The sequence below is a fragment of the Pelophylax lessonae genome (genome assembly GCF_965119305.1).
Source record: "Pelophylax lessonae genome assembly, chromosome: 1".
NCBI lineage: Eukaryota > Metazoa > Chordata > Amphibia > Anura > Ranidae > Pelophylax > Pelophylax lessonae.
In genome coordinates, this window is record NC_138768.1 from 727,553,318 (window position 1) to 727,578,706 (window position 25,389).

Consider the following 25,389-nt stretch of genomic DNA (forward strand, 5'->3'; position numbering starts at 1 on the left):
GAAAGCAAATGCCAGCAGCCAGGGACTCAGAGAAAAAAAATCAAGGGTCCATCATGGCACAGCCGCACTGAGAACTTTGCGGCCAAAAGATCAGCTGATGCCAGAACGTCTACTTTGTAGAACTTGGAAAAAGTGTGCACCGACGACCAAGTCGCCGCCTTGCACACCTGGGCCACCGAGACCCGATGCCAACAGGCCCAGGAAGTACTCAAAGACCTGGTAGAGTGCGCCTTAACAGGGAAGGGCGGAACCCGTTCCTTCAAGGCATAGGCCTGCTCAATGGTCTGTCTGATCCACTTGGCAATAGTCGCTGCCGATGCAGCCATGCCCTTCCGAGGTCCTTCAGGAAGAACAAAGAGAGAGTCCGCCTTCCGAAAGGATTCCGTAGACTTCAGGTAAACCTTGATCGCCCTGACAACATCCAAGGAATGCAAAGCAATCTCCTTAGGATGCTTAGGCTTTGTACAAAGCGAAGGCAAGACAATTTCCTCATTAAGGTGGAACTCAGTGATCACCTTGGGAAGGAAGGACGGGGGTGTTCTCAACACCACCTTATCCTTGTGAATTATCAAGTAAGGGGAGCGGCAAGACAACGCCGCCAGCTCTGACACTCTGCGAGTCGAAGTGATCGCCACAAGAAAAGCAACCTTTTTCGACAGCAGAGGCAACGATATCTCCCTGATATTTTCAAAAGGAGCACGCTGCAATGCGGACAGGACCAAGTTCAAGTCCCATGGAGGTAAAGGCTCCTTCCTAGGAGGAGCCAAATGTTGCACACCTTGAATGAATGTGCGCACCAAGGAATGAGACGCCACAGGGCGTTGGAAAAGGACCGCCAGTGTTGACACCTGGCCCTTTATAGTGGCTAGCGCCAGGCGCTGATCCCCTCCAGACTGGAGGAAAGCCAAGATTCTCGACACCGAGTAAAAACGAGGGGAAACCCCCCTGGATTCACACCAGGTGAAGTAGGCTTTCCAGGTACGGTAATAGATCTTACCAGAGGAAGATTTCCTAGCCTTGATCAGGGTAGGGATAACCTCAGAAGATAGACCCTTGTCCTTCAAGACCTGGGTCTCAACAGCCAGGCCGTTAAAGCCAGCGACTGTAAAGCAGGATGGAAGATCGGACCCTGAGACAGGAGATCTTCCCGCAGAGGCAGGCGCCACGGAGGCGCCACTGCCAGGTGAACAACGTCGGCGTAACAAAACCGGCGAGGCCAGTCCGGCGCCACCAGAATCACCATGTGCGGTTCCGAGACCAATCTGCGAAGGAACCGGGATAGTAACTGAATCGGAGGAAAGGCGTACATCAGACGATACTGATGCCAAGGGGCCACCAACGCATCCGAGGCGTCCGCCAACGGATCGCGCGTTCTTGCCACGAACCTTCCCACCTTTCGATTTAGCCGGGATGCGAACAGATCCACGTCTGGGGATCCCCACTTCGCACACAGCATCTGAAAGACCTCCGGGTGTTGGGACCATTCCCCCTGGTCCAGGGTCTGGTGGCTCAGATAGTCTGCCTGCCAATTCTCCACACCCAGAATGTGAACTGCCGAAATCGACGGGACAGGAGTCTCGGCCCAAGACAGAATGTCGGTCACCTCCCGGGCTGCTCGAGCACTCCTGGTGCCCCCCTGGTGGTTGATGTAAGCCGCCGCGGTAGCATTGTCCATCTGTACGCGAACAGGCAGGCCCTGGAGACGGTCCGACCACTGGAAGAGACAGAGTTTTATCGCTCGTAGTTCCAGCACATTTATCGGGAGGGAGGATTCCTCCTCCGACCAAGAGCCCCGGGCAGACAGGGTGCCCAGGACTCCACCCCAGCCCGACAGGCTGGCATCCGTGGTAACCACCGTCCACACCAACGGACGGAAGGACTTGCCTTCCGCCACCGACGGGGACTGGATCCACCACAGAAGAGTCAATCTGGTCCGGCGACTCAAGGAGACATCCAGATCCAAGGACTGAGGAAGTCTGTCCCACCTGGCCAGGATCTCCGTCTGGAGAGCCCGTGTGTGGAACTGGGCAAAGGGAATCGCCTCGAAGGCCGACACCATCAAACCCAGGCCCCGCATGCAGGCCCTGAGTGACGAGGACGGATTGTCCCTGAGGGACCGGATTTTTTCCCGCAAAGTCCGGAGCTTGTCAAGAATACCTTTGCCTGAGCAGAGTCCAGAACCATTCCCAGATAGGGAAGGCGAAGCGACGGAGACAACGCTGATTTTTGAACGTTGATGGTCCACCCGAACTCCTGGAGCGTCTGTCCCGTGATGGACAGATCGCGCACAAGGTCCTGACTGGCACGCGATCTCAGAAGCATATCGTCCAGGTACCCCAGGACCGCAATGCCCTGGGCCCGCAGCAGGCCCAAAACCGGTGCCAGCACATTGGTAAAAACCCTGGGTGCCGAAGCGAGATCAAACGGTAACGCCACAAACTGGTAGTGGTCCTCTGCGATAGCGAACCGAAAGTACCGCTGATGACCCTCGAAAATGGGGATGTGCAGGTACGCATCCTTCAGATCTATCGAAGCCAGGAATTCTCCTGGACTCAAGGAGGCCACAACCGAACGGAGAGACTCCATTCGAAACTTCCAAACACGCACAAAGCGGTTCAGCGCTTTCAGGTCCAGAATAGGACGCGCTTTGCCCTCCTTCCTGGGCACAGTGAACAGATTCGAATAAAACCCCCGAAACCTGTCCCGATGAGGCACCGGGACAATCACCCCCTGAGCAAGCATGTCCTGCACCGCTTGATGCAAGTCCTGCAGACGCCCCGGAAGCAAATGGAGATTGGAGGAAAAGAATCTGTCCGCCGGCCTGGAAAGGAATTTGATCTTGTAACCTGATCGAACTATTTCCTGGACCCACCTGTCCGAGATCCGGAGCAGCCAAGGTTGGAGGAAACCGCGCAAACGTCCCCCCACCCCAGAAATGGGTGAGGGCGCCCCTTCAGGCAGAGGCGGAGTGTCCCGCCGAACCGACATTGCCGGTCTTCTGCTTACCCGCCCAGGGTTTCTTCTGGTTGCCCTGGGCCTTGAAGGGCTTGCCCTTGGATTGGTTGCGAAAGGCACGAAAGGACCCGACTTGATTTAGGCGCAGAACCCCGCTTGCCACGGAAAGACTTGTTCTTCGGGTTCTGGGGTAGCATAGTGCTCTTATCCCCCCCGTGACGCCCTTCACCAGGGTATCCAGCGCCTCGCCAAAAAGGCGAGAACCAGCATAGGGAAAATCAGCAACAGTTTTCCGCGAGGACTGGTCGGCCGACCAGCTCTTCAGCCATATCAGTCGCCAGTTAAGTACCGCGACACTCGAGAGGCGAGCCACCAAGGGGGCCTCATTAAGGGCTGCATCACACAGATACATGACTCCTTGATGGATCGGGTCCACCATTTCCAGTCGTGCAGGCGGCACGCCATCGGACACTAGGTTGCTTCTAAGCACCTTAATCCAATCAGCCACCGCCTGAGCCACCATAACGGGCGCGAAATCGGGTTTGAGCAACGAACCCGCCACCGTATAGGAATGGTGGGCTAGAGACTCCAACCGCTGGTAAGTGGGATCCCGGAAAACTGGGGTATCCTCAGTAGGAACCAAGGTAGCCTTGTTCAGCACGGCCACAGTGTGATCTACCTGTGGAGGCACACACCATCGTGATTCCGTAGCCGGCGCAAAAGGATGAAGCAATTTGAACCGACTAGGTACCAGGAATGGACGTTTTAATGTGCGCCACATTTCATTAACAGTGTAATGGAATTCCGCTGGGCAGGGAAAAACCTGCGCAGACTTGCGGGTCCTGTGCGTCCCAAATGAGCACACAACGCCCGGAGGACAGGGCTCATCCTCTAAATGTAAGGTTTCCTTAACAGAAACAATCAACTCATCCATGGTCGCCCGTTCTACGGGTGACCCTGGGGAGGATGTATCAACACCCTCCACCTCAGCCTCCCCCTCAGACCCCGGGGGGTCTAAGGATGAGAGGGACCCTGAAAAAGGGCACGCTCGCAGCAGCATCCATATCCCCATCTGAATCAGAAGAGAGAGACATCCTTGGCCGTTTTCTCGCAGCCCGTTCAGACATCAGCATTTCCATATTTGCCACTAAAGTCGCAACTACAGCAGCCAGATCAGGTCGCAGCGGGGCCACAGGAGAACTGGGGCCCCCCACTAAAGCTGGAGGAAACTTGCTTTCCTGAGAATCCATGGCTCAAGATAATAAAAAACTACAGTGCAAAAAAAGTAGTGTACTGTCCCCTTAAATAGCGCTGCGGAGTGCGCAGCCCACCGCTACTGTCACAGCTGTGAAGACCCCCAAAAGGAGAAAGAAACTGAGCCAGAAGCCGTATACAGAAGAAGACAGAGAGATAAACTGCAGAGCCCGCAGATCGTTGCTACCTGTGTCTGTGCTGTCTGAGAGGAAAAGGAAATGCTGCTGGAGGGGGCTGGCCATAAGCCAGACCCCAGGGAAAATGGCTGCCCCATAGGGATGCATAGGAGGCTACACCAAGATGGCCGCCGACATGCGGCCGAACCGATCGTCTCACCGCCCACAAAATGGCGGCGGATGGCGCCAAAATGAGCTGTATACTCGCCCCAGAGGGGCTATACACCTGTGCGTAGTAAAAACATGGCGGACAGCGCAATTTCACCCCCGCAGCGGTCGCCACACAGTACACAAGTCTGTACCCCCAAACATGCACCTAAGGTGACACAGGGACAGGGACCCCCGGCAAACATACATGATCTGCACACAGCGAACACCGCAGGGATCGCACAGGGAGTCACACAGGCACAGACATGGGGACACACAGCAACACAGACTGCCACCCCAGGCAGAGGCCCCACACAGAAAGTACTTACCTGTACCCGATGGCGTGGGGGAGCCTCTATGCACGGATAAACCTCTGTCCTCATCTGACAGGGAGTGCCGTGAGCCAGGGACATGACGCTGCAGTACCGCAGACAAGTCCTGTGAGGTAGCCACCTCACGGCTGCATCCCTGCAGCGAACAGGGATGGGTCGTTCTTAATGCCAGGGCGAACCATAGCTGAACGCTCGATGGCGGGCTGGGTGTCCATCTGACCCTCTGTGCCCTGGAGAACCAGGGCGGCCAGTCCGAATCCCAGCACCGCATGATCCATCTTCTTTCGAAGAATAAACTAACACTAAAGCTGACAAAATAAACAGCTAGTAAAGTGAGAGAAAAACTGACATTTTAAAAGAAAATCAAATAAAAGATTTAGGAAGGCTGAGACTGAAGCCCCAGCACAAGGTAGCCTGACTATTCCTGATTGCTAGGCAAACTAAAACTGAGTTGGGAGTGGTGATGCAGGGGGTTATTGACCAGATGGGACAGCCCCCGTAGGTGTGTATATGCTAATGCCTTTTGTCTTTTGACTAAGTCTATATGCCTAGCTATTCCTACGGATAGGTGGACAATACCCAATTGTGATGACTTAGAGGAGGGGGCGACTGTCGGAGGACGTAAGAGAAAAAATATTTAAAAAAGGTAATCCATCACCAGAACGGGATAATTCCAATTACCAACAGACTGATTTAAGAAATAGTTCAGTTTTTACCCCGAAAAATACCAACGATCATTTTACTGAAGTCTTCAGGGCCATTGTTCAACATGACCTTCAGAGACCTAAAATAAATCCCAATAGACGAAAGCGAGATACTGAAAAGGGCCTGGAGACATTAGAAAAGAAGAAACAAAGGCTACATTTAAAATGATTGGTCAAAGGGGCACATGGTGGAGGGAATATTGAATTAAAAAAAAAAAAAAAGAGGCCAGATATTTGGATACCAGATGCACCAAGGGTTCTTGTCATCTATTAACTGCCTAAGTTTTAATAAGAACCCATATAAACCTCCAGGGAGACCTACTGTTACTGGGGTAGCCTCCCTGTTCTCCAGAATAGGGGAATATCTTAATTGTTTTTTACAGCCCCTGGCACAAAAATGCCCAGCAGATTTAAAGGATAGTAAAGATATTATGGAATTACTACAAAGGATACACTTTGATAGGGGATATATATTGGCTAGTATTGATGTTAATTCTTCATACACCAATATCCAACAACATGCAATAGAGTCAGTGATGTGGGCCTTAGATAGCACCAACATCAAAATAAAACAAAAATAATTTTTGATAAAGCCACTAGATTTTGTCATGAGCCACAACTCCTTCTTGCATGAAAATACATTTTTCAGAGAGAGGAAAGGAGTGGCAATGGGTGCCAATAATGCCCCTTCAGGGTCCAACCTTTTTATGAGCCACTGGGCGAAGGAAGCCATTTTTGATCAGAATGTACCTCAAAAGATACATAGATGACATTATAATTATCTGTGATGGTTCACAGAAATCATTTGTACAATTCCTTGGTGAAATTATTAACAATAGGTATGCACATGCTCAGCAAGATTTGATTTAGAATATATACATTTTTTGGACCTTGTTTTAATTTTTTATTTTATTTTTAAATTTGTATTTATTTTTATGTTTATATTTTTTAAATTTCAATTTTTATTTTAATTTTCATCCAACTTCATTTTTTATTTATGTTTTTATATTTATTTTTATCACCAATTTGTCATCATGCTTCACTTAATTAGAAAAATAAATCATGTATTATTATCCGTTATGGTGCTTTATATATATGATAATGTGTATATGAACTCTTTGTAGGAAAGTAGGTTTTTAGTTTTTTAATTGGCTTATGTGCATTAAGTTACTGGAACTGACATCGATATTACAGATTTACCCTAAGTAATGGGAATTGAGGGTATGTACATCTAAAATGGCCTCTATTCATTCTGATTGGTCACTGAGAAGGAGGCTGCTCCCTTTGGGTATAAATATCAGGTCTTCGTTTACTAGAAAGGAGGTCCTTGATGAAGCCCAAAGGGAAGATGAAACGTGTTGATGCAATTTCCGGTTCCGAGTCCTAACAATGTCACTTCCTGTTGCCGTGAACGCATGTTGGATATGGCGTTCCCGAAAATTTCCTTGCATTTTAAAATGCTCGTTTTATCTTCGTTTTTGTAGGTATATTTAGTATTGAACAATAAATTATTAGCCTTACAGTACTTCACTATTGGCTCCCTTTTTTATTCTGAACATGGGGAGCATCTGGAATGTTTGAAAGCCACACTGTGGAAATTTTTACTGGATCCTTGAGACCTGCCATTCCCTATATTAGATTCAAGCTTGTCTGACCTCCAGACTGAAAAGTTGGGAGTCCATTACCTCTGGTACCTAGGACAGGGGTGTGACAGATGACGCAGTGAATTATTATTTGGAGCACTTCAGAACTTAAGAGATAGGAGCACAAAAGCACTTCATAGGGAGATGTTGTTTGGATATTGATTATTAGTGGACATTTTTGGACTTTTAATTTGGTTTCATAAATAATGTATTTGGTTGCAAGTGCTGTATTATTTTGTTTTTATGTTTACAAGTGATTACACTTTGTGCACAGCAGCGGCAGATATTTTACACTTTTATTCAGATATTCACTATAGCGTGAGTAGATATTTTATATGTTTATGACAAATAGTATCAACTTTATTAGGCCAGAATAGAGCAACTCTTCATTTTTTAAAAATCGAACAGGAGGTACAGTCAAAGAAGGTGGATTTCCCACACAAATATTCAATAAAAGAGTCAACAGAATCTGCCAGTCCAGACCTAATGAATTCACTTAATGCCAACTTTACCTATAACAACTTGAAAAAAAATAACATTCTTTAGCAAGAAACATACATTTCACATTAATGTTTATGCTACCAAAATTAGTGTGTGCTGTAAATTGCCTCCAGCATTGCTCCATTTTTTTTCTTGGAGGCTGACATTTTACTGAAGCCCAAAATTAACTGAGCAGCAGTAAATCTTTAGGCTGTTAGCAGATCGGCCCCTACATTTTTGGCACCGAGCCGAAAAAAAAGACAGCAACTGAGCATGTGCAGAGCAGAGTTTGAGTGTATTACTGAAAGTATAGGCACCTATTTTAAATGTTTTATATAGCTATACCTGCCAAAGGAGCCAGCATGAAGTGAGCTAGCAGGACTTGATTTTCTGGCTAAATCTCCACTTTAAGCTATAGCTGGCCATAGAGGGGTTATATATTTTTTTCATTTAACCAGTGGGTTGAATGAAAAAAAAAAAACAAAATCAAACCAAATTCCCAAATCCACACATTCGAGGTGGATAGGGGAATCCTCCCACTGGGTTATTGTACTCTGACAGCAGAGAGTTTTTCCTGCCATCAGAATACAGCCAGTGATTGAGAGGAAATTTCCTGGACGATTGTACAGAAGTTGATCGACTTCTGTACAACAAATGTGCCTACACATACAGTATTGTGCAAAACTTTTATGCAGGTGTAAATAAATGCTGTAAAGTTAGAATGCTTTCAAAAAATATATATTTTGTTTATTTTTATCAATTTACAAAACGAAAAGTGAGCAAACAGTAAAAAATAACATCACATCAATATTTGGTGTGACTACCCTTTGGCCTTAAACCAGAGTCAATTTTTACACTTGCACAGTGTCAGGGATTTTGTAAGATTAGAGTCAGGTGTATGATTAATCAATTATCCCAAGCAGGTGTTAATGACCATCAATTTCATATGTTGTTTGAAACACAGTCCTTAACTAAAACAGAAAAAGCTCTGTAGGGGTCTTAAAACTGGCTGAGGAAGAGCCAAACTACGGTATGCTATTAATGTGAGGTTGTGGAAGACAGTTTCATGTCACAGGTCATACAGCATCGCAAGACTGAGCATAGCAACAAGACACAATGTAGTTATATACTGCATCAGTAAGGGCACTCCCAGGGAAAGGTTTCAAACCAAACTGGGGTTTCACGACGTGCTGTTCAAGCCATTTTGAAAAAGCACAAACTGGCAATGTTGGGGACTGTAGACACAGTGGTCAGCAAAAGAAAATGCAGCAGATGAGACAAATCATGCTTACTTCCATCTGCCATCGGAAAATTTCCAGCAGTGCCATCAGCACAAAACTGGCAAAAAAGCACAGTGGGACCCAGGTACATCCATCTACTGTGAAGTCTGGCCAGAAGTGGTCTTCATGGAAAAATTACAGCCAAAAGCCCATACTTCTGATGTTTAAACACGTCTAAGTGACTTAACTATGCACAAAAACAAAGGAACTGGGTGCAGAAAAATGGCAGCAGGTGCTCTGGACTGACAATGTAAAATCTGAAAAATATTTGGGAGAGGAGGCAGCTTGGTCGCCGAAGGGCTGGTGAGTGGTATAATAATGAGTGCCTGCAGGTGACAATGAAACATGCTGAAGGTTCCTTACAAGTTTGGGGCTGTATTTCTACAAATGAAGTTGGAGATTTGATCAACATCAATGGTGTCCCATAATGCTGAGAAATAGAGGCAGAAACTTATCCACCATGCCATACCATCAGGGAGGCATGTGATTGGACCCAAATTTATTCTGCAGCAGGACAATGGCCCCAAAGATACAGCCTATGTCCTTAAAGTAAAACTATAGCAAAAACTTTTTTTTCCCCATTTTGGATAGAGCAAGATTGTGTTATAACCCCGGTCAAATTTTTTTTCGCCATTTGTGTCCCCCCATTGCAGAGATTTCCCTTCACTTCCAGTCCCATAGCCAAACAGGAAGGGAGAGGAAATCCCTGCAAATTGGCTAATTCCCTTGGGAACCCCCAGGTCACCAGAACTTGTGACCCCATTAGAAGATTTTCCCTCCATTACTTTTCTGGGGACAAACAAAAATTTGTGATTTTCTTTTACTTTCAATGATAATTGTAAACAGGTTATCTAGAGAGGGTGAGTCTTCCTAACAAGGGCCCAAACCGTAATAAAAACCGAGTCTGTCTGGGATTACATGAAAAGAGAGAAGGTTTTGAGGCATCCTGCATACAGAGAAGATCTGTGCTTAGTTCTCCAAGATATTTGGCACAACCTACCTCCCGGGTTTCTTCAAAAACTGCATGCACGTGTACCTAGAAGAATTGATGCGCCTTTGAAGGCAAAGGGTGGTCACACTTAATATTGATTTGGATTTCTCTTCTGTTCATTTATTTTCCATTTTGTAAATTGATAAAAGAAAAAAAAAAAAAAACTATTAATACTTCTAATTCTGAAAGTATTCTTAATTTACAGCATTTTTCACACCTGCCTAAAACTGTCAAACTCAGCCAATGAGGCGAGGAAAAGGGCGGGGCCACGGCTCTGTGTCAGAATGGACAGGAGGGAGGGGCTAGGAGCACCGAAGAGGGACCTGAGAAGAGGAGAATCAGGGCTGCTCTGTGCATAACCACTACACAGAGCAGGTAAGTATAACATGTTTGTTAATTTTAACTAAGTACCCATATTGTTGTGCTTCCATCTAGCAGTGCAATGTGTTGCAATGCCTTGTCAATCAAAAAACAGGTAGCCAGTTTCTCAGTTAAGTTTGCATGTGGTCGATTACAGCAGAATGATCCAAAAACAAAATTTACCTGAAGAAATGTCTGCAGCTTTACTGTCCTTTCTAAGTCTTTGCAAGTGCTCAGAAGTAATGGGATTACCTGCACCAGATTCCTCAGTCTGGGCATGCTTGCTGCTGCTCTCCTTAGGTTCCGCGATGCTGGAGGCACTGGCACTTCGGAGTTCTGCACAAAATGACACAGTTTGAACATATTGATCACACAGACTGGACATATTGATGCACATTGGTTTTAGTATGACTAGCCTCACAAAAAAAGGAAAGAAGAGAATGAAAATAGGTTACAGTAAAATTCAACTTTTTTTTTTTTTGTTAATACATCTGCTTTAAAGGGTCAGTTCTCACAGAGCTGATATTTCAGTTTGTGGAAGATCATAAATCGTTTAACCACCTGACAATGGTTGGCAATGACAGGTGTGATCCCTGCACACATTTTTTGTCCATCGTGAGCATGTTCCTCCCTGTTGAAATGTATATTTCGGTTATAGATAATGCAGCAGGAGCAGCTGGAACATGCACAGGAGTGGAAACACCCAATATTGATAAGTGGACAGAAACCGGGTCTGAAATTATAGCCAGAAGACTTGCTGATGATGTTTCAAAAACACACAAGACACTAAGGGCTTACTCAACCCACCATGCTATAACCTATAGCTAAAATATTATTGAGCCTTAAAAAACACATGAAAATCAATGAAAAGGTAGATTTAAAAAAATAAAAAAAAGTTACCAAGATTCTTTAATCCTCTGTTTTTCTGATGAGAAATCTTTCGTTTCTTATTTTTGTTTTTAGGAGTTTTGTCTTTTGAAGCAAGGCTGGCTTGGGCCGATGCTTTTAAAGATTTGAAAGTTTTAGTAACCGTTGTTGGATCCACTGGATCAGGTATGCTGCTTAAACTGTCCATAGATTCTTCATCAAACTGCTTTACTCTGCACGCTGCTTCCGAATGCTTGAAAGAACATCCTGATGCTAAACGTTGAGCATCCATACTGGAGAGCTTCTTCTCTTCATCCTTACTTTGGCTTTCTGGCTGGATACCCCTATTACGTTCACCCTCAGCTACTTTAGGAGCAGTACTAGAAGTTAAATTTCAGTGGCAGTGTCAGCTCACCTTTACATCACTTAAAACATGTAAACAATTGCAGATGCATGATATATACTGTGGTTGTAAAGTCACTATATTACATTCATAACATCCCATTAAATAACGATATGTGCCCCAGTGTCTGTACTATATAAAAAATATGCGGATTTCTACCTTATTTCAGAGCGTCTCCCAGCGCTTACATGACTGTTTGTCGCTCTCTTCTCCCAGGCGGACAACTACAGGTGGATTTAAACGAATGCATGTTCATTTACATCTTAGTCAATTTATGACCACAGAGGAAAGCAGTGTGTTCCTTTCGGAGGTTTAGTGCACTTGGGAGGGACAGCTGCAGCATCCAGCTACGCTGCAGGCAGCTTGGTAAAGTCTATAGCAGGCTGTGGTTGGGCAGACCAGAGTCCTATACCAAGTGGTACAGGTGTTTAGGGCTCTGTACATTCAGGATCTAAGGTCTGGAATGCAGTCTTTGACAAGCTGCCTGCAGTGGGCTGGACGCAGATCCTGTTCCTCTTGGTAGCTCTAAAATGCCAGAAGGAGTGCACTGCAGCTGGATAGGCTTGTGTGAAAGGGGCTATAAGCCTGCCATACATGGATCGAAATGAGCCCAGTTCACATGGGCATTATCAGTTCAGTCATGTCTTCTGCCAAGAAAAAAAACTGATGAATATCAATTCAGGTTACATTCGTTTGCACATCAGTTCACATTTGCATTTTTTTTTTGTTTTTTTTTATAGTTTAAAACAGAAAGTTTTACCCCACTTCATGACAATGCCATTGTTTCCTATTCAGCACTTTGCTACTTTAACTGGCAATTACAATCATGCAACACTGCGCAAAATAAATATACATTTTTTTTTCTTACACAAACAGAGCTGGTATATGATCACCACTGGGAGATTGATATTATATATATATATATATATATATACACACACACACATATACACACACATTTTTTTTTTATTATATAAAAAGAAAGAAAAGACCAAAAATTCTGGGGGAAAAAAAATATTTCTTTACTTTGAGCTATTCTATATATATATATATTGTTTTTTTCCATAAATTTAGCCCAAAATGTATTCTGCTACATGCCTTTGGCAAAATAAAAAAAATAATTGGTTTGTGTAAAAGTTATAGCGTCTACAAACTAAAGTATATATGCACTCGGACATTTCCTCCGCTATATACGTTATACTGTAATGGCGGTAAAAGGCAACTTACAGTGGGACTGTAATAGGGTGGTGGACAATCTGGCACTAACACTGGCTGGGAGGGTCACTGACACAGACGTCGCTATTGACAGTAAGAGTGATCAGTAATAAAATTGTACACTGACACTGTACTAGTGACACTGGCTGTGAAAGGGTTGTGAAAAGGCTGTCTAGGGGCAATCAAGTTGTTAACTGTGTGCCGGTTTTACTTGCTGATCTTGCTATATTTTATCCCTACTTTTTAGGGCGAACAGCAAGATCTCTGTTCCCTATACACAGAGTAATGTGTTTTGTAAACACAGAACACAGCCGATCAACAGGTTTCAGCCAAAATCACTGGCTGAAATCTGCTGGCAAACTCATGCTGTGTCCAATCACAGCACAGGTCAACAGGGGGCGCATATATGCGTGCCCCAAACCCAGAAGAAGGCCGCCATGTATACTGTATGTATGTAATTGTGCCTGTACCTGCTGCCCGCTCGCAGTATATTTATTGGGAGCGGTCAGCAGATGGTAAATAAACTAGTCATAGATGACTTAAATATAATTCAAAAAATATGTCCTTTCCCTAAAAATGGACAGGAGTAAATGAACATCATCAGTTTATGACCACAAAAAGGGGACACAAACTTTTCTGCTTTCCTCTGTGGTCATAAACTGACTAAGATGTAAATGAACATGCATTCGTTTAAATCCGCCTGTCCACAGACATACATTGTGGTTCAATCTGGATCCATCTGAAAAACTGACAGATGGATCCAAACTGCCTGTGTTAAAGGAACCTGACAGTTAAAAGTTTGGTCAAAACAATTTTTTGGTCAAACTTAGACTGCAGATGTATTATTCAATGAGACTTTTAGCACAGCTGGTATTAATGTTAAGCATTTTTTTTTTCTTTTTAAAAAAGGTAAATGTTTTTTTTTTTTTTTTTTTTTTTTTTTTTTTTTAGTGCCGGTTCACATTATTGCAGTTTGCGAGATCGCATGTAATTCGGAGCGCACTGCTCCTTCATTACATGCGATCTCATGTGCGGATGCAAATTCAGCCATACACTTTGTATTGCTGAATTTGCACTGCATCCGCACCAAAGACGCACAGGAGGCATTTTTTGAGCCGCCTCAGAATTGGATCGCACAGTGGTTCACACTTATGCGATCCGATCCGATGCATACTGTCAGATCGCACTGCGATATGCGATCAAACTGGGGGTGTCGTTAACAATTGACACCCCCTGCGTATCGCATATGGCAGTGTGAACTGCCAGAGGTGCGGATGCGAAGCGGGAACACGCTGCATATTCGCAGCGTTCCCGCATCGCACAAGTGTGAACTGGCTCTTAATGAAAATACTGGCTCATGAACACACAATACACATGTCCTCCATTGTGTATGTAACATTTTCCAAAACTTTATGAAAAGGTAAAGCAACATTATTTCTATTCTTCATCGATCACCTGGTGGGTCTGGGGCACATTTGGTACTACCCCATAATACCCACAATTTAGCCCAAAGCAAATACCAGACGGGCATAAGATTTGTCTTGATATAGGTTTTTCACATAGCAGATTAGGATGGTTGGAGAACTACAAAGGCAAGTGCAGTCAGCTTATGGAACCAACTGCAAGATTTACCTGGTAGAATGATTTTTTTTTTTAGCCCAAGTACAAATTAGATCTATAGCAAATAATAAAATGCCTACAAAATAAAATGCTTTTTGAAAGATTTGTTAATTTTATCTGGAGTACCTCTGTCTGTCCCCCGCAGTTGATGAATTACTTTCAAATGGCTTTGGAAAAGCCATGTATTCAGTCTTCCCTGAAGTGTTTGGATCATGAGATTGAAGGGGCACATCAGTATGTGAGTTAGAAGCCCGAGTGAAGTCCCCAATTCCAGGTTGAAAGACTGGATTAAAGTTCACACCTGCACCAAAACAAACCACAGGCATGTTCACAGAGAAAAGTATGCAAGAGACGCAACTTAAAGTTGGTTAAACAAATAAAAAATTGTCTTTACTGACAAAAACCTATTAATAGAGGCACAAAGTGGAGGGTATAGGCCTCACCTCTAGTAAACCGTAAAATAAATGAAAAGTTGCAGTCCTTTCCCATAAACCTTAGGGCTCCTGTAATCATCAAAAATGCATTGGAGCTTACCAGTCCTTAAAATGTGGTGGCTGAATTAGTTTTTAATTTCAGGCGATTTTCCACCAGGTGAACCTGCCAGTAACACACTTCCCGTCCTTTGGTAACAATGCCAACTCTGCTTACCTACAGAAGAATGGCAATCTGGCCCCAGGATAAGAAGTGTGTTTCAAATGATTAACAAAGGAAGAAGTGTTTTATAGCTTACTGGGAGAACAGGGAAGTGTATTGCCAGATAAATGTGCAGCAGAAGCAGAAAGCACAGGAAGTTACCAACTCATTAGATTTCTGTCAGGATCAACTTATCAAACCAATAATATATAAATTATTGATCGACCAATATAGTTTTTTTTTTTTACCGCCGATACCGATATTTTGGTCATCGGGTATCGGTCGATCTATTCGGACATTACATTTTTTTTTTTTTATGTCTACAGGTACTGTGGTGGAGGGATCTGCGGGTCTAAAAGACCCCAAACCCCTCCTCTGCACTTAAAAGCATTCAAAACGCCAAGTTTGGCTGTTTTGAATGCTGTAAGTTTTTTTTAATTCGGCGCCGCCAGTACCCGGAAGTGATGTCATGTCATGATATCACTTCTGGGTACTCAGCGGCGCCGAATTCAAAGAAACGGAGTCCAGGTTAGATGGCAGTGGTGCAGATGGATACCCGGTCAGACGGCAGCGGTGAAGGTAGGATGCCTGGGTCTCCCGGTGGGACTGGAGACCCGGGCGAGCCGTGGAAGGCAGCGGGAGGGGACGTCCCCTCCCGTTCCTTGGAATGACAGCCAAGCGGCTTCTCAGCTGCATCTGTTGTCATTACAAGACAGCCGACCGTTGGCTATAGACACCAGTACCGGGGTGATGCCTCTAGCTGCAGGCATCACCCAGGTACAAGCACTTTACCGAAATATCGGCAATATTGGTAAATCAAAAGGCCGATTCCGATATATCGGGCAAAGTGCATATCGGCCCTCGATATATCGGCTTTGCTGATAATCGGTCGATCACTAAATATAAATACCTATCAATTGTATATTTAACAGACCAAACAGCAACATATATGAAATGGTCATTGCTAAGATTTGAGAGGAAGCATCAGAGATAAGGCAGAGCTGATGAATGGACATATTTTACTAAAGGTCATTCCAGAAGTTCCTTCAGCTAAAAATCACACTGCTCCAGCATCCCAAGTCAAGACCGTAAGGACAAAAGATTTACGTATCACTGGGGTTGTAGTCATATCATGCAATTAATAAAGGTTACTTTTGGCTGAAGCTGAATTCTTGACCTAATGGCTGCACTTAAAACGCACGCCCATCCTTCCGGGACACTTGCACCGTCACAGCGTCTAAGTGTCCCGGAAGGACGGGCGTGCGTTCGAAGTGACGGCCAGAATCTATCCGATTTAAATGTGTAACTTTTCCTTACCTGATGCAAGTGCAACCTTTTAACCCTTTTTTTTAAAAAGTAGAGAAGTTTTATACTATGGCGGCTTTTTTATCTTTCTATGGGGAGTGATATTCGTCAATATACGGGGAAACGGACATGCCAACACAGATCAGGGGATTATCCTTGTGTCTCCTCAAACCATTGAGGCTCTGGTGGGGGTTACACCACAGGCATTGTTGACCTTCATAGGTCTTTTTGCTCCGGTAAGAGGCTAACTTTACTTGGTGGATGTAATTTCACTCTGGGTGATATCAATCACAAAATTTGTGGAAAGGATCACAATTGAGGATATCACTTTTCTTCACTGGTGTTTATATTAAAGATTTTGGACTATTTTTTTTTTTTTTACTGTATAATTTATTGAATTATATTACAATATTGTATGTAATTAGCGCAACTTTTCTTTTTTACTGTTTAATTTGTATTGTCACACATATTGTTGCTGCTTATTTTTTTAAAAAGCGCAGTTATTTTTTATTTAACAATGAATACAAGCATAAAAGGGGCCATACAAACTACTGAATACCATTTTGAGTTGCTGCAATGACATTTCAGCAAAATGGACAAGCCTACTGGATCATTTTTTTCCCTTTAATTTTTTAGGGTGTCATTGAATTCAGCCCTCTGTAGGTTGATAATTTTATTTCCCTCAAACAATGTGGCACCCTTTCGATCCAAACACATCCCAACACATATTTTTCCCCATTGAGAATACATACACACACAGTATACATTTTCTTCCAGCCTGGACCGGAAGTGATGTCATTACGTTGTTCCAGTCCATCAAAATGTTTTAACTCTTTGATCACCTATGGGAGCAGCCAGCTGCGCCGTCGGATAATTTCTCGGGCAAACGGGTGGAAACGGTAGGCCCCAGAAACACTGCCACTTACGAAACCATTGTGGCTCATGAGCTGCTCGGACCGGTCTCATGAGAAAGCCGGCCGCCTGCAGAAAAAAAACGGTACCGGGATTATGGCTGATATCTTCAACCACAATCCCAGAAAACCACTTGCAAACTGCAACGTATATATACATATTGCGGTCAACAAGTAGTTCAATAAACTATCACTCATAAATGTGCCCATCAAAGCAAGAACAGAAAACACTTAGTACATATCTGCAAGTACAGAAATATAACTATTGCTTTGACACATTGCCATTTTGTACTTACCATAAAATCCATTTCTCCGAGTTCATCGATGGACAGCGCTCCATAAATCATAACTACTGTTAGGGCTGCCACGACTCGTCGACGTAGTCGACTACAAAAATTTGGCGACGTGCGTGAAAGGCGTCAACGCGTCACGCGTGACGTCACACGCCCCCTGCTCGCATTGCCGACCGGCTGCTGCAGGCTGCACTGCCCCGCCCCCGGCCCCCACTGCGCTCCAGTCCAGAGTGTCCGGCTCTTCTACGTCAGCCGCTGTGAGCGGCACGACATCCCAGAGGCGAGCGGCATGACATCCCGGAGGCGAGCGACGCTCTGCACACTGAGGCAGTGATGTGGTGCAATGCTCTGCTGGTGCAAAAGTTAGTAAAATGCCCTTTTTTTTTTTTACTTACTGAAATGAAACATTGTCCTAACTTGTCACATAATTAAAGCTTAGCCATATTTTTACAAAATGCAGAAAGATTGCCACAAAACCTAAAAATGTCTTCAGTATGAACTGTCATTCTTCTATATTTCTTCTGAGTGTGTCAAATGGTGGTACAGCCACAAACTAGACATGCTGTATACAACAGCATATTCATACAATGTCATGTAGCATTTTACACATGCTTGGCGAAGCCCCTCTACTACAGCTATAGCAGTCATGCAGAAGTGACATTTTCTAGGTGCTTGATGGTGCCGCTCCACTAAATGTACTGCAGCTCTGTGTAGATGGCACTTCATTTGTGCTTGATAGTGCCTCTCTACTATTATAGAAGCCCTGTGTAGGTGACATCAAAAGTGCTTTGCTTACACGTTACATCTACAGCAGCCTTGCGTAGGTGACATTTTACAGAGGCTGGACAGTGCATCTTCACTACAACTACAGCATCCCTGTGTTGAAGACATTTGAGGTGCTCATAAGTGCCTCTCCACTTCATCTACAGCAACCCTGTGTAGTAAAAATCTGGGTCAGGAAGGTCCAGTAATTTGTTCTATTACAGACAGCCTTGGTTAGCCAACAGGTTCCATTTAAGGGCTTACTGAGGGGTCTGTACTGGGAGGGGGGGGGGCTTACTGAGGGGTCTGTACTGGGAAGGGACTTACTGAGGGGTCTGTACTGGGAGGGGGGCTTACTGAGGGGTCTGTACTGGGAGGGGGGCTTACTGAGGGGTCTGTACTGGGAGGGGGGCTTACTGAGTGGTCTGTATTAATTACAGAATTAGCTAATCAAAAAAACACTCAATTAAGCAAAAAAAATTAAATAAAAATAATCGTTAGATTAGTCGACTAATCGTAAAAATAATCGATAGATTAGTCGACAGACAAATTAATCGTTGTTAATCGCAGCCCTATGGGTTATACAAGCTCCTCCAGGAGTAGGACTACGCAGAACAAAAAACACCTGGCTATGCCTATGGGCCATACCCAGCTGGTATATTTCCACCATCTCTGTTCTAGGTAATCAGTTTAGTAGCAAGCAGTATTAGAACTTTAAGAACTCCATAGAGGGGTGGGTGCTGTGTCTGTCAATGAACTCAGAGAAATGGATTTTATGGCAAGTACAACAATCCCATTTTCTCTTTCGTTCATCGACTGACTCAGCGCTCCATAAATCATAACTAGTGGGACATCCAAAAGCAGTGTCAAAAGGAAAAGTGAGGATAGGAAAAATAGCCCAAAGCTAAACATAAGTGCCTATAACCAGGACACAGGAGCCCCATAAGAAAAATAAAGGTTTAAAGAAAAAAAAAAAAAAAAAAAAACACATCAAGAGGAAACAGCCCCTCTTCATAAGCAGTATGCAGAACTTTGCGGCCAAAAGAAGCATCCGCAGATGCAAAAGTATCTACCTTATACAATTTTGTAAAGGGAGGCACGGACGAGCAAGTGGCCACCTTGCAAACTTGCGATATTTAAGCCTGACGACGGAAGGCCCAAGAAGCCTTCAGCGCCTGAGTAGAATGCGCCGTGAAAAGGAAAGGTAGAACCTGACCTTTAATGGAATAGGCCTGAGTCACCATCTGTCTGATCCACCTGGAGATGGTAGCCGAAGAAACGGCCAGCCCTTTTCTTGGTCTGACCGTAACCACAAAAAGCAAGTCTGACCTCTGAAAAGACTCAGTAGCTGACAGATACAAATCGCACGAACAGCACCCAAGGTATGAAAAGTAAATTCCTTGGGATGACCCGGCTTGGGACACAAGGAAGGCAACACAATGTCCTTATTCAAATGGAAGAGACAACTTTGGGCAGGAATGATGGACAGGGTCGAAGAACCACTTTATCCCTATGAACCCCTAAATAGGGACTGCGACAGGATAAGGCCGCCAATTACGATACTCTACGGGCCGAGGTAATAGTCACCAAGAATGCCTTCTGGGATAATGTAGGCAAGGAAATCTCCTGAATATTATCAAGTAGAGGTTTCTGGAGAACCGAAAGTACCAATTTAAAATCCCATGGAGGCAAGAGAGACCGTACAGGTGGAGCCACATGTCGAACCCCCTGAACGAATGTACGAAATAAAGCATGCATGGCTAGGGGTCACTGAAAGAAGATTGCCAAGGCAGGCACCTGGCCCTTGATGGTACTCAAGGCCAACTTCTGATCAACGCACTATTGAAGAAAGGTTAAGATCCAAGGCACAGAAAAAGATCGAGGATGAGCGCCAATCGACTCACACCAAGAATAGTATAGTGCGCTTTCCACGTACGATGGTATATCTAGCAGGAAGACTACTTCCTCGCCTTCACCATAGTAGGGATCACTGATCCAAACAGACCTCTATCCCCCAGTACCTGCCTTTCAATAGCTAAGCCATTAAAACCAGCGACTGTAAAGCAGGATGGTAGATCAGCCCTTGGGACAACTGGTCTTCTCTGAGAGGAAGCCCCCAAGGGAGGTTTACAGCCACCAGGATGATTGGAAGATCCTCTCTTGAATCCTCGCAGGAACTGCAGAAGAAGCCTTAGCCGAGAATGATACTGGCCTTACTGTGGACCTTGGACGCCTGCAGCATCTGTCAGAGGACCCCGTGACCTCGTCACAAAGTTCGGTATCCTCCTATGGAGCCAAACCTGCTAAAAAGGAGCTGCATGCAAGACTGTGTAAACATAACTGTCTTGAAGGTGGATACCACCAGACTCAGAATCTGTATGCAAAATGGGAGAGAGAACTATCTGCGTGACAGCAGCCGGTGAAACACAGCCTGTGGTCCCTGAAGTTTGTGCAGAGGAAGGACCACCCTGGTCAGAAACAGAATCAGACTTAGGTAAATCAATTCCCTAGACAGGGATAGGGGGGACCTTAGGTAGTTCAGACATCACCTGAACCTTTGCAGGAATTAAATCCGCACAAGGAGACTCAGGACCTAAACACCCTGAAAAGGACAAGCTCTTTGTCCCCCTTTCTGGGTACCCCCAAAAGAAAAATTTTGCGGATCTCCTTGATGTTCGCCAAAGAAGTCCACGGGGACGGAAACCAGTGAAGATATCCCCCCACCCCAATAATGACAGACCTTCAGGCTGAAAGAGTCTTGTCTGCTGGTCTGGGGAAGCTAGCTCTAGGGGCTTACCAGATCAAGGTTGCTTTCAACCTCCCGGGGAAGATATAAAAGATCTATTTCCTTTGTTATCCATCCCAGAAGCAGAAAATAATTTTCTATGGGCTGAGGCGAGGGCCCGTCTGTGGTGAGGCTCCTTCCCTTTCCTTGACTGTGGCAGGTAGGTACTGACACTAAGGACTGCAGGACCGCTGTCAGTGCAACCACAGGAAGCTGGGGTTCTGAGGGACCTGCCACCTCCATGAGGGGGTCAGTGGGGGGAGAAAGGAAAGAGAAAGGAAAGGAAGACCTTGCGATTCAAAAACTATCTTTTGGCACCACTAAAGGATCCTCTCAAGGTATCCATCAGCAGACAGAAAGACAAGGGGGAGCGCAGAGAATACGAACCCAGCATCATCATGGATGCCATCGCTGTTCATATGTCCTGGGTATAGGAAGAGGAGACTAGGAAGGAAGAAGAGGATCTTCAGCATCCCCACAAGACTTCAGTTGTTTCCAGCATCTCCCAGACTAAGGGAAAATGGCCACCGTTACATCATCCGGCTACACAAACATGGCCGCCAACTGGAGACCAGCCAGACTAAGGGAAAATGGCCACCATCTTCTACAAACACTAAAGCATGCTGCCAGGACCTTTCCTGCACCCTCTGCAAGGGACCCCCCCCCCCCTGAAGGTAGGATACACATTAGGGGAGACTCTGCTGTGCACTCTTTTACCGGTCTCTGCACTTGGACCCCCCCCCCTGGACTATACCCACACTGCAAACAGCAGGGCATGCACCTAGGGGTCTCCTACACTGGGACCCCTCTAAACTACCAGGGTGGGACACACTATCCCAGGACCCTCACAGAGTGGGGATAGCAGGGGAGACCCCAAGGGTCTCTGATGCATTCTCTGCCATGGGACCCCCACTAGACTCCAGGTACAGACAGGGGGGAATGGGAGTGGGGATAGCCCAGCTCAGTGAGGGAATTAAGGAGGGAAGGAGGGAACCTGCAGGCATGTCTGACCTTCCCTGGAGGTTAACCACGTACACCCCAAAGAAAAGAACCAAAAGGGGAGAAGGGGGACTATGCTTTTTCTTTCATTGTGCAGGTAATGCTCCAGGCAGAACTCCTCACCACCAAAGTAGGAGAGCTGTCGGCGAAGGGACCGCAGCTACTAAGACCCAAGCCCGGCCATATGCGGCCCTGCGAGACTTAACTTGAGGGCCAGCCTAGCTGACCTAGCGCATAGCTGAGGTCTGCACATCCTCACTGGCTGGGCGGACCACTGGATCTAGATTATCCAGCCTGTCGCCCAGCCCGGCAGTTGATTGTAGATCTCCAAAGAGAAAAAAACAAAAAAGATGTAAGGAAGGAGAAAATTGCTAGGTCCAGAGACCCCAGCCGGGAGCCTAGGTCCTTACTCCTAAATAGAGCAAAGAGGGGGGTTATATACCAGCTGAGGATGGCCCAAAGGTGTAGCCAGGTGTTTTTTGTTCTGCCTAGTCCTACTCCTGGAGGAGGCAAAATAACCCACTAGTTATGATTTATGGAGCGCTGTGTCAGTCGATGAACGAAAAGAGAAATTGCATTTATTTTTTTTTTTAAATCAGCCTGCAAAGCGTTGTGATCAGTGGACTACAAGTGCAATGCCAAGCTCCTGCAGATCTTCAATCTAGTTCTATGTCCATATTGAGGTCTGTTGTTAAATTAGAAGATAAGGATTTTGTATTCTGTAAAAATTCGGGAACTAGGGAAGACCGGAGAAAATACATTTAAAAATGGATTTTTGTAAAATCTTACCGTAAAATCCTTTTCTCTTAGCTCATTGACAGACGTAGTCCTCGGTGATACAGCACCTTCGGGTTATGTTGCCTCCACAGGAGCAGGACTAGACAGGAAATTAAAATGCTCTGGCCACACCCTAGGGGCAGTCCCAGAGGGTATATCCTCTCTCTCTCTGCCTCAGCAAATCAGTTATGTCAAAAAGCAGTCTTTAGAGATTTTAACCCAACGCAACTCCAAAACAGAGGGGCGGGGACTACGTCTGTCAATGAGCTAAGAGAAAAGGATTTTACGGTAAGATTTTACAAAAATCCATTTTTCTCCATCGCTCATTGACAGACGTAGTCCTCGGTGATACAGCACCTTCGGGACGTCCCAGAGCAGTATCACAAATGAGGGGTGGGAAAATGGAAGTCAAATCCCAATCTAGAAGGCCCAACCGGTGCCAACTAGAAGTTTACAATGCTCATCCTTAATGATGAGACTCAACAAAAAAGAAATTTTTCAAACAGAAAAAAACTCTCGAGGTAGACCACCGGTCTCCTCAAGTTGCGGCCTGCAAAACCTTGCGGCCAAATGAGGCATCCGCCGATGCCGTCACATCAATTTTATAGAATTTTGTAAAGGTATGTACCGACGACCAGGTGGCCGCCTTACATACCTGGACCACTGACGCCTGATGGCGAAAGGCCCAGGAAGTACTGAGCGCTCGAGTGGAGTGCGCCCTAACAGGGAACGGAGGACTCTGACCCTTAATAGAATAAGCCTGTACCACCGTCTGTCTAATCCATTTGGCAATGGTCGCGGCAGATGCAGGCAAACCCTTTCTGGGGCCATCCGTGATCACAAAAAGTGAATCCGTCTTACGGAATGATTCCGTAGCTTTCAGGTATACTCTGATTGCCCGAACCACATCCAAGGAATGCAACGCATGTTCCCAATGATGCTTGGGCTGAGGACACAAAGGAAGGTAGTACAATATCTTCATTCAGATGAAAATCTGAAACCACCTTAGGAAGAAAGGATGGCTTAGGATGAAGTACTACCTTATCCCTATGAATCACTAGGTATGGGGACTGGCATGATAATGCAGCCAGTTCTGACACCCTGCGAGCAGAAGTGATAGCCACCAAGAACTCCTAACTAGACAGAAAATAACTGATTTGCTGAGGCAGAGAGAGAGAGGATATACCCTCTGGGACTGTCCCTAGGGTGTGGCCAGAGCATTTTAATTTCCTGTCTAGTCCTGCTCCTGTGGAGGCAACATAACCCGAAGGTGCTGTATCACCGAGGACTACGTCTGTCAATGAGCGATAGAGAAAAGTGGATTACCTAAACAAAGGCCTCAAGCATCTGACTAGTTCTTTGGACATTTGCAGAAAGTTGAAGGAAAGATAGGTCCTCTCTGGGAAAAGAGATGGTTCAAGGCAGGCTACAGATCTGACTTTAAGAAGATTATGGTTGGTTTGAGAGAAACCACGAGGGAGCAGAGTTGTAACCTCTGTACCCCTTTGAAATCACAGATCTGGGACGTCTGCGACCCAGGGAAAGGCAAACTAACAGACTTTGCCAGTCTTAGGAGTAGGGGTGCCCCTTTCATTGGCATGAGCGTTTTGGGATAGACTTTTTGGGTTTCTATTTTTGGGCTGAAAGGAAGGGCTGAGATTTGGCTTTCAATGTGAAGCCTGAGGAGAGAGAAGGGGAACATTTTTTTTTTGAGGACCTTCCGTTCTGGAAAACGTACTTTACCTCCAGTGATATCGATAATGAATTTGTCAAGTGCCTCACCAAAAATATGTTCTCCTTCAAAGGGCATACCTCTTGTTTGCAGGCAGCTTCAGCTGGCCAAGCTAAAGGCATAGGATTATGTGCATATGGGCAGAAATGCAAGGAACTATGGAAATTTGTTTCATGATCTGGATCTAGGGTATCAACGCAACTATGGAAATTTGTTTCATGATCTGGATCTAGGGTATCAACACAAAAGAGTAAGACTCTTTAAATGAAGGAACATATTTTATAGGCACAGTAAGGTGCATGTTTATAACTGAAGCCGTAGGGTCTGCAGGAAAAGATCACTCTTTTCATGGTAAACCCAAAAAAAAACACATAAATTGTCCATTCTATTTGTTTAGAAAAAGGGAATGCTTTTTTGACTTAGCAGGTCTTGATACCCAAGGGAGCATGGTAAGATGGAAGATAACCAAGTTCAACAATGCCAAGGCTTATTTGCAGGTGTTTACTGTCCTGTAACAAAGCCCTTGTGACAAAAAGAGCAGTAGGAAGTCCTTGTTGCTGCTCCATAATCAGGATCCAGGCTTTACCTATCACATTGGGGCATAGTTCTGGATGGGTCTGTAATGTCTAGGTTCCTTAGGGATGGACCAGAACCTGTATAGCACCATCTGGCAAACTACATGTATTGCACTACATGTAAGTGCCAAGGTGAGCGCCAAAAACAGGATCAAGTTCCCAAAGCAACATTACCTGCTGTCATCACAGC

At 45.2% G+C, this 25,389-nt stretch overlaps 1 protein-coding gene across 1 annotated transcript in view; it reads right to left on the reverse strand.

Annotated features, from left to right (window-relative positions):
- The window catches only part of PCM1 (pericentriolar material 1), a 311,695-nt gene that overhangs the window by 92,358 nt on the left and 193,948 nt on the right, over window positions 1-25,389 (reverse strand). Inside the window, exons 22-24 of the mRNA XM_082243082.1 lie at window positions 14,554-14,728; window positions 11,223-11,569; window positions 10,506-10,658 (exon numbers count right to left, since the gene is read on the reverse strand). Coding sequence (XP_082099208.1) covers window positions 10,506-10,658; window positions 11,223-11,569; window positions 14,554-14,728 — 675 coding nt within the window. The remainder of the gene's footprint in view (window positions 1-10,505; window positions 10,659-11,222; window positions 11,570-14,553; window positions 14,729-25,389) is intronic.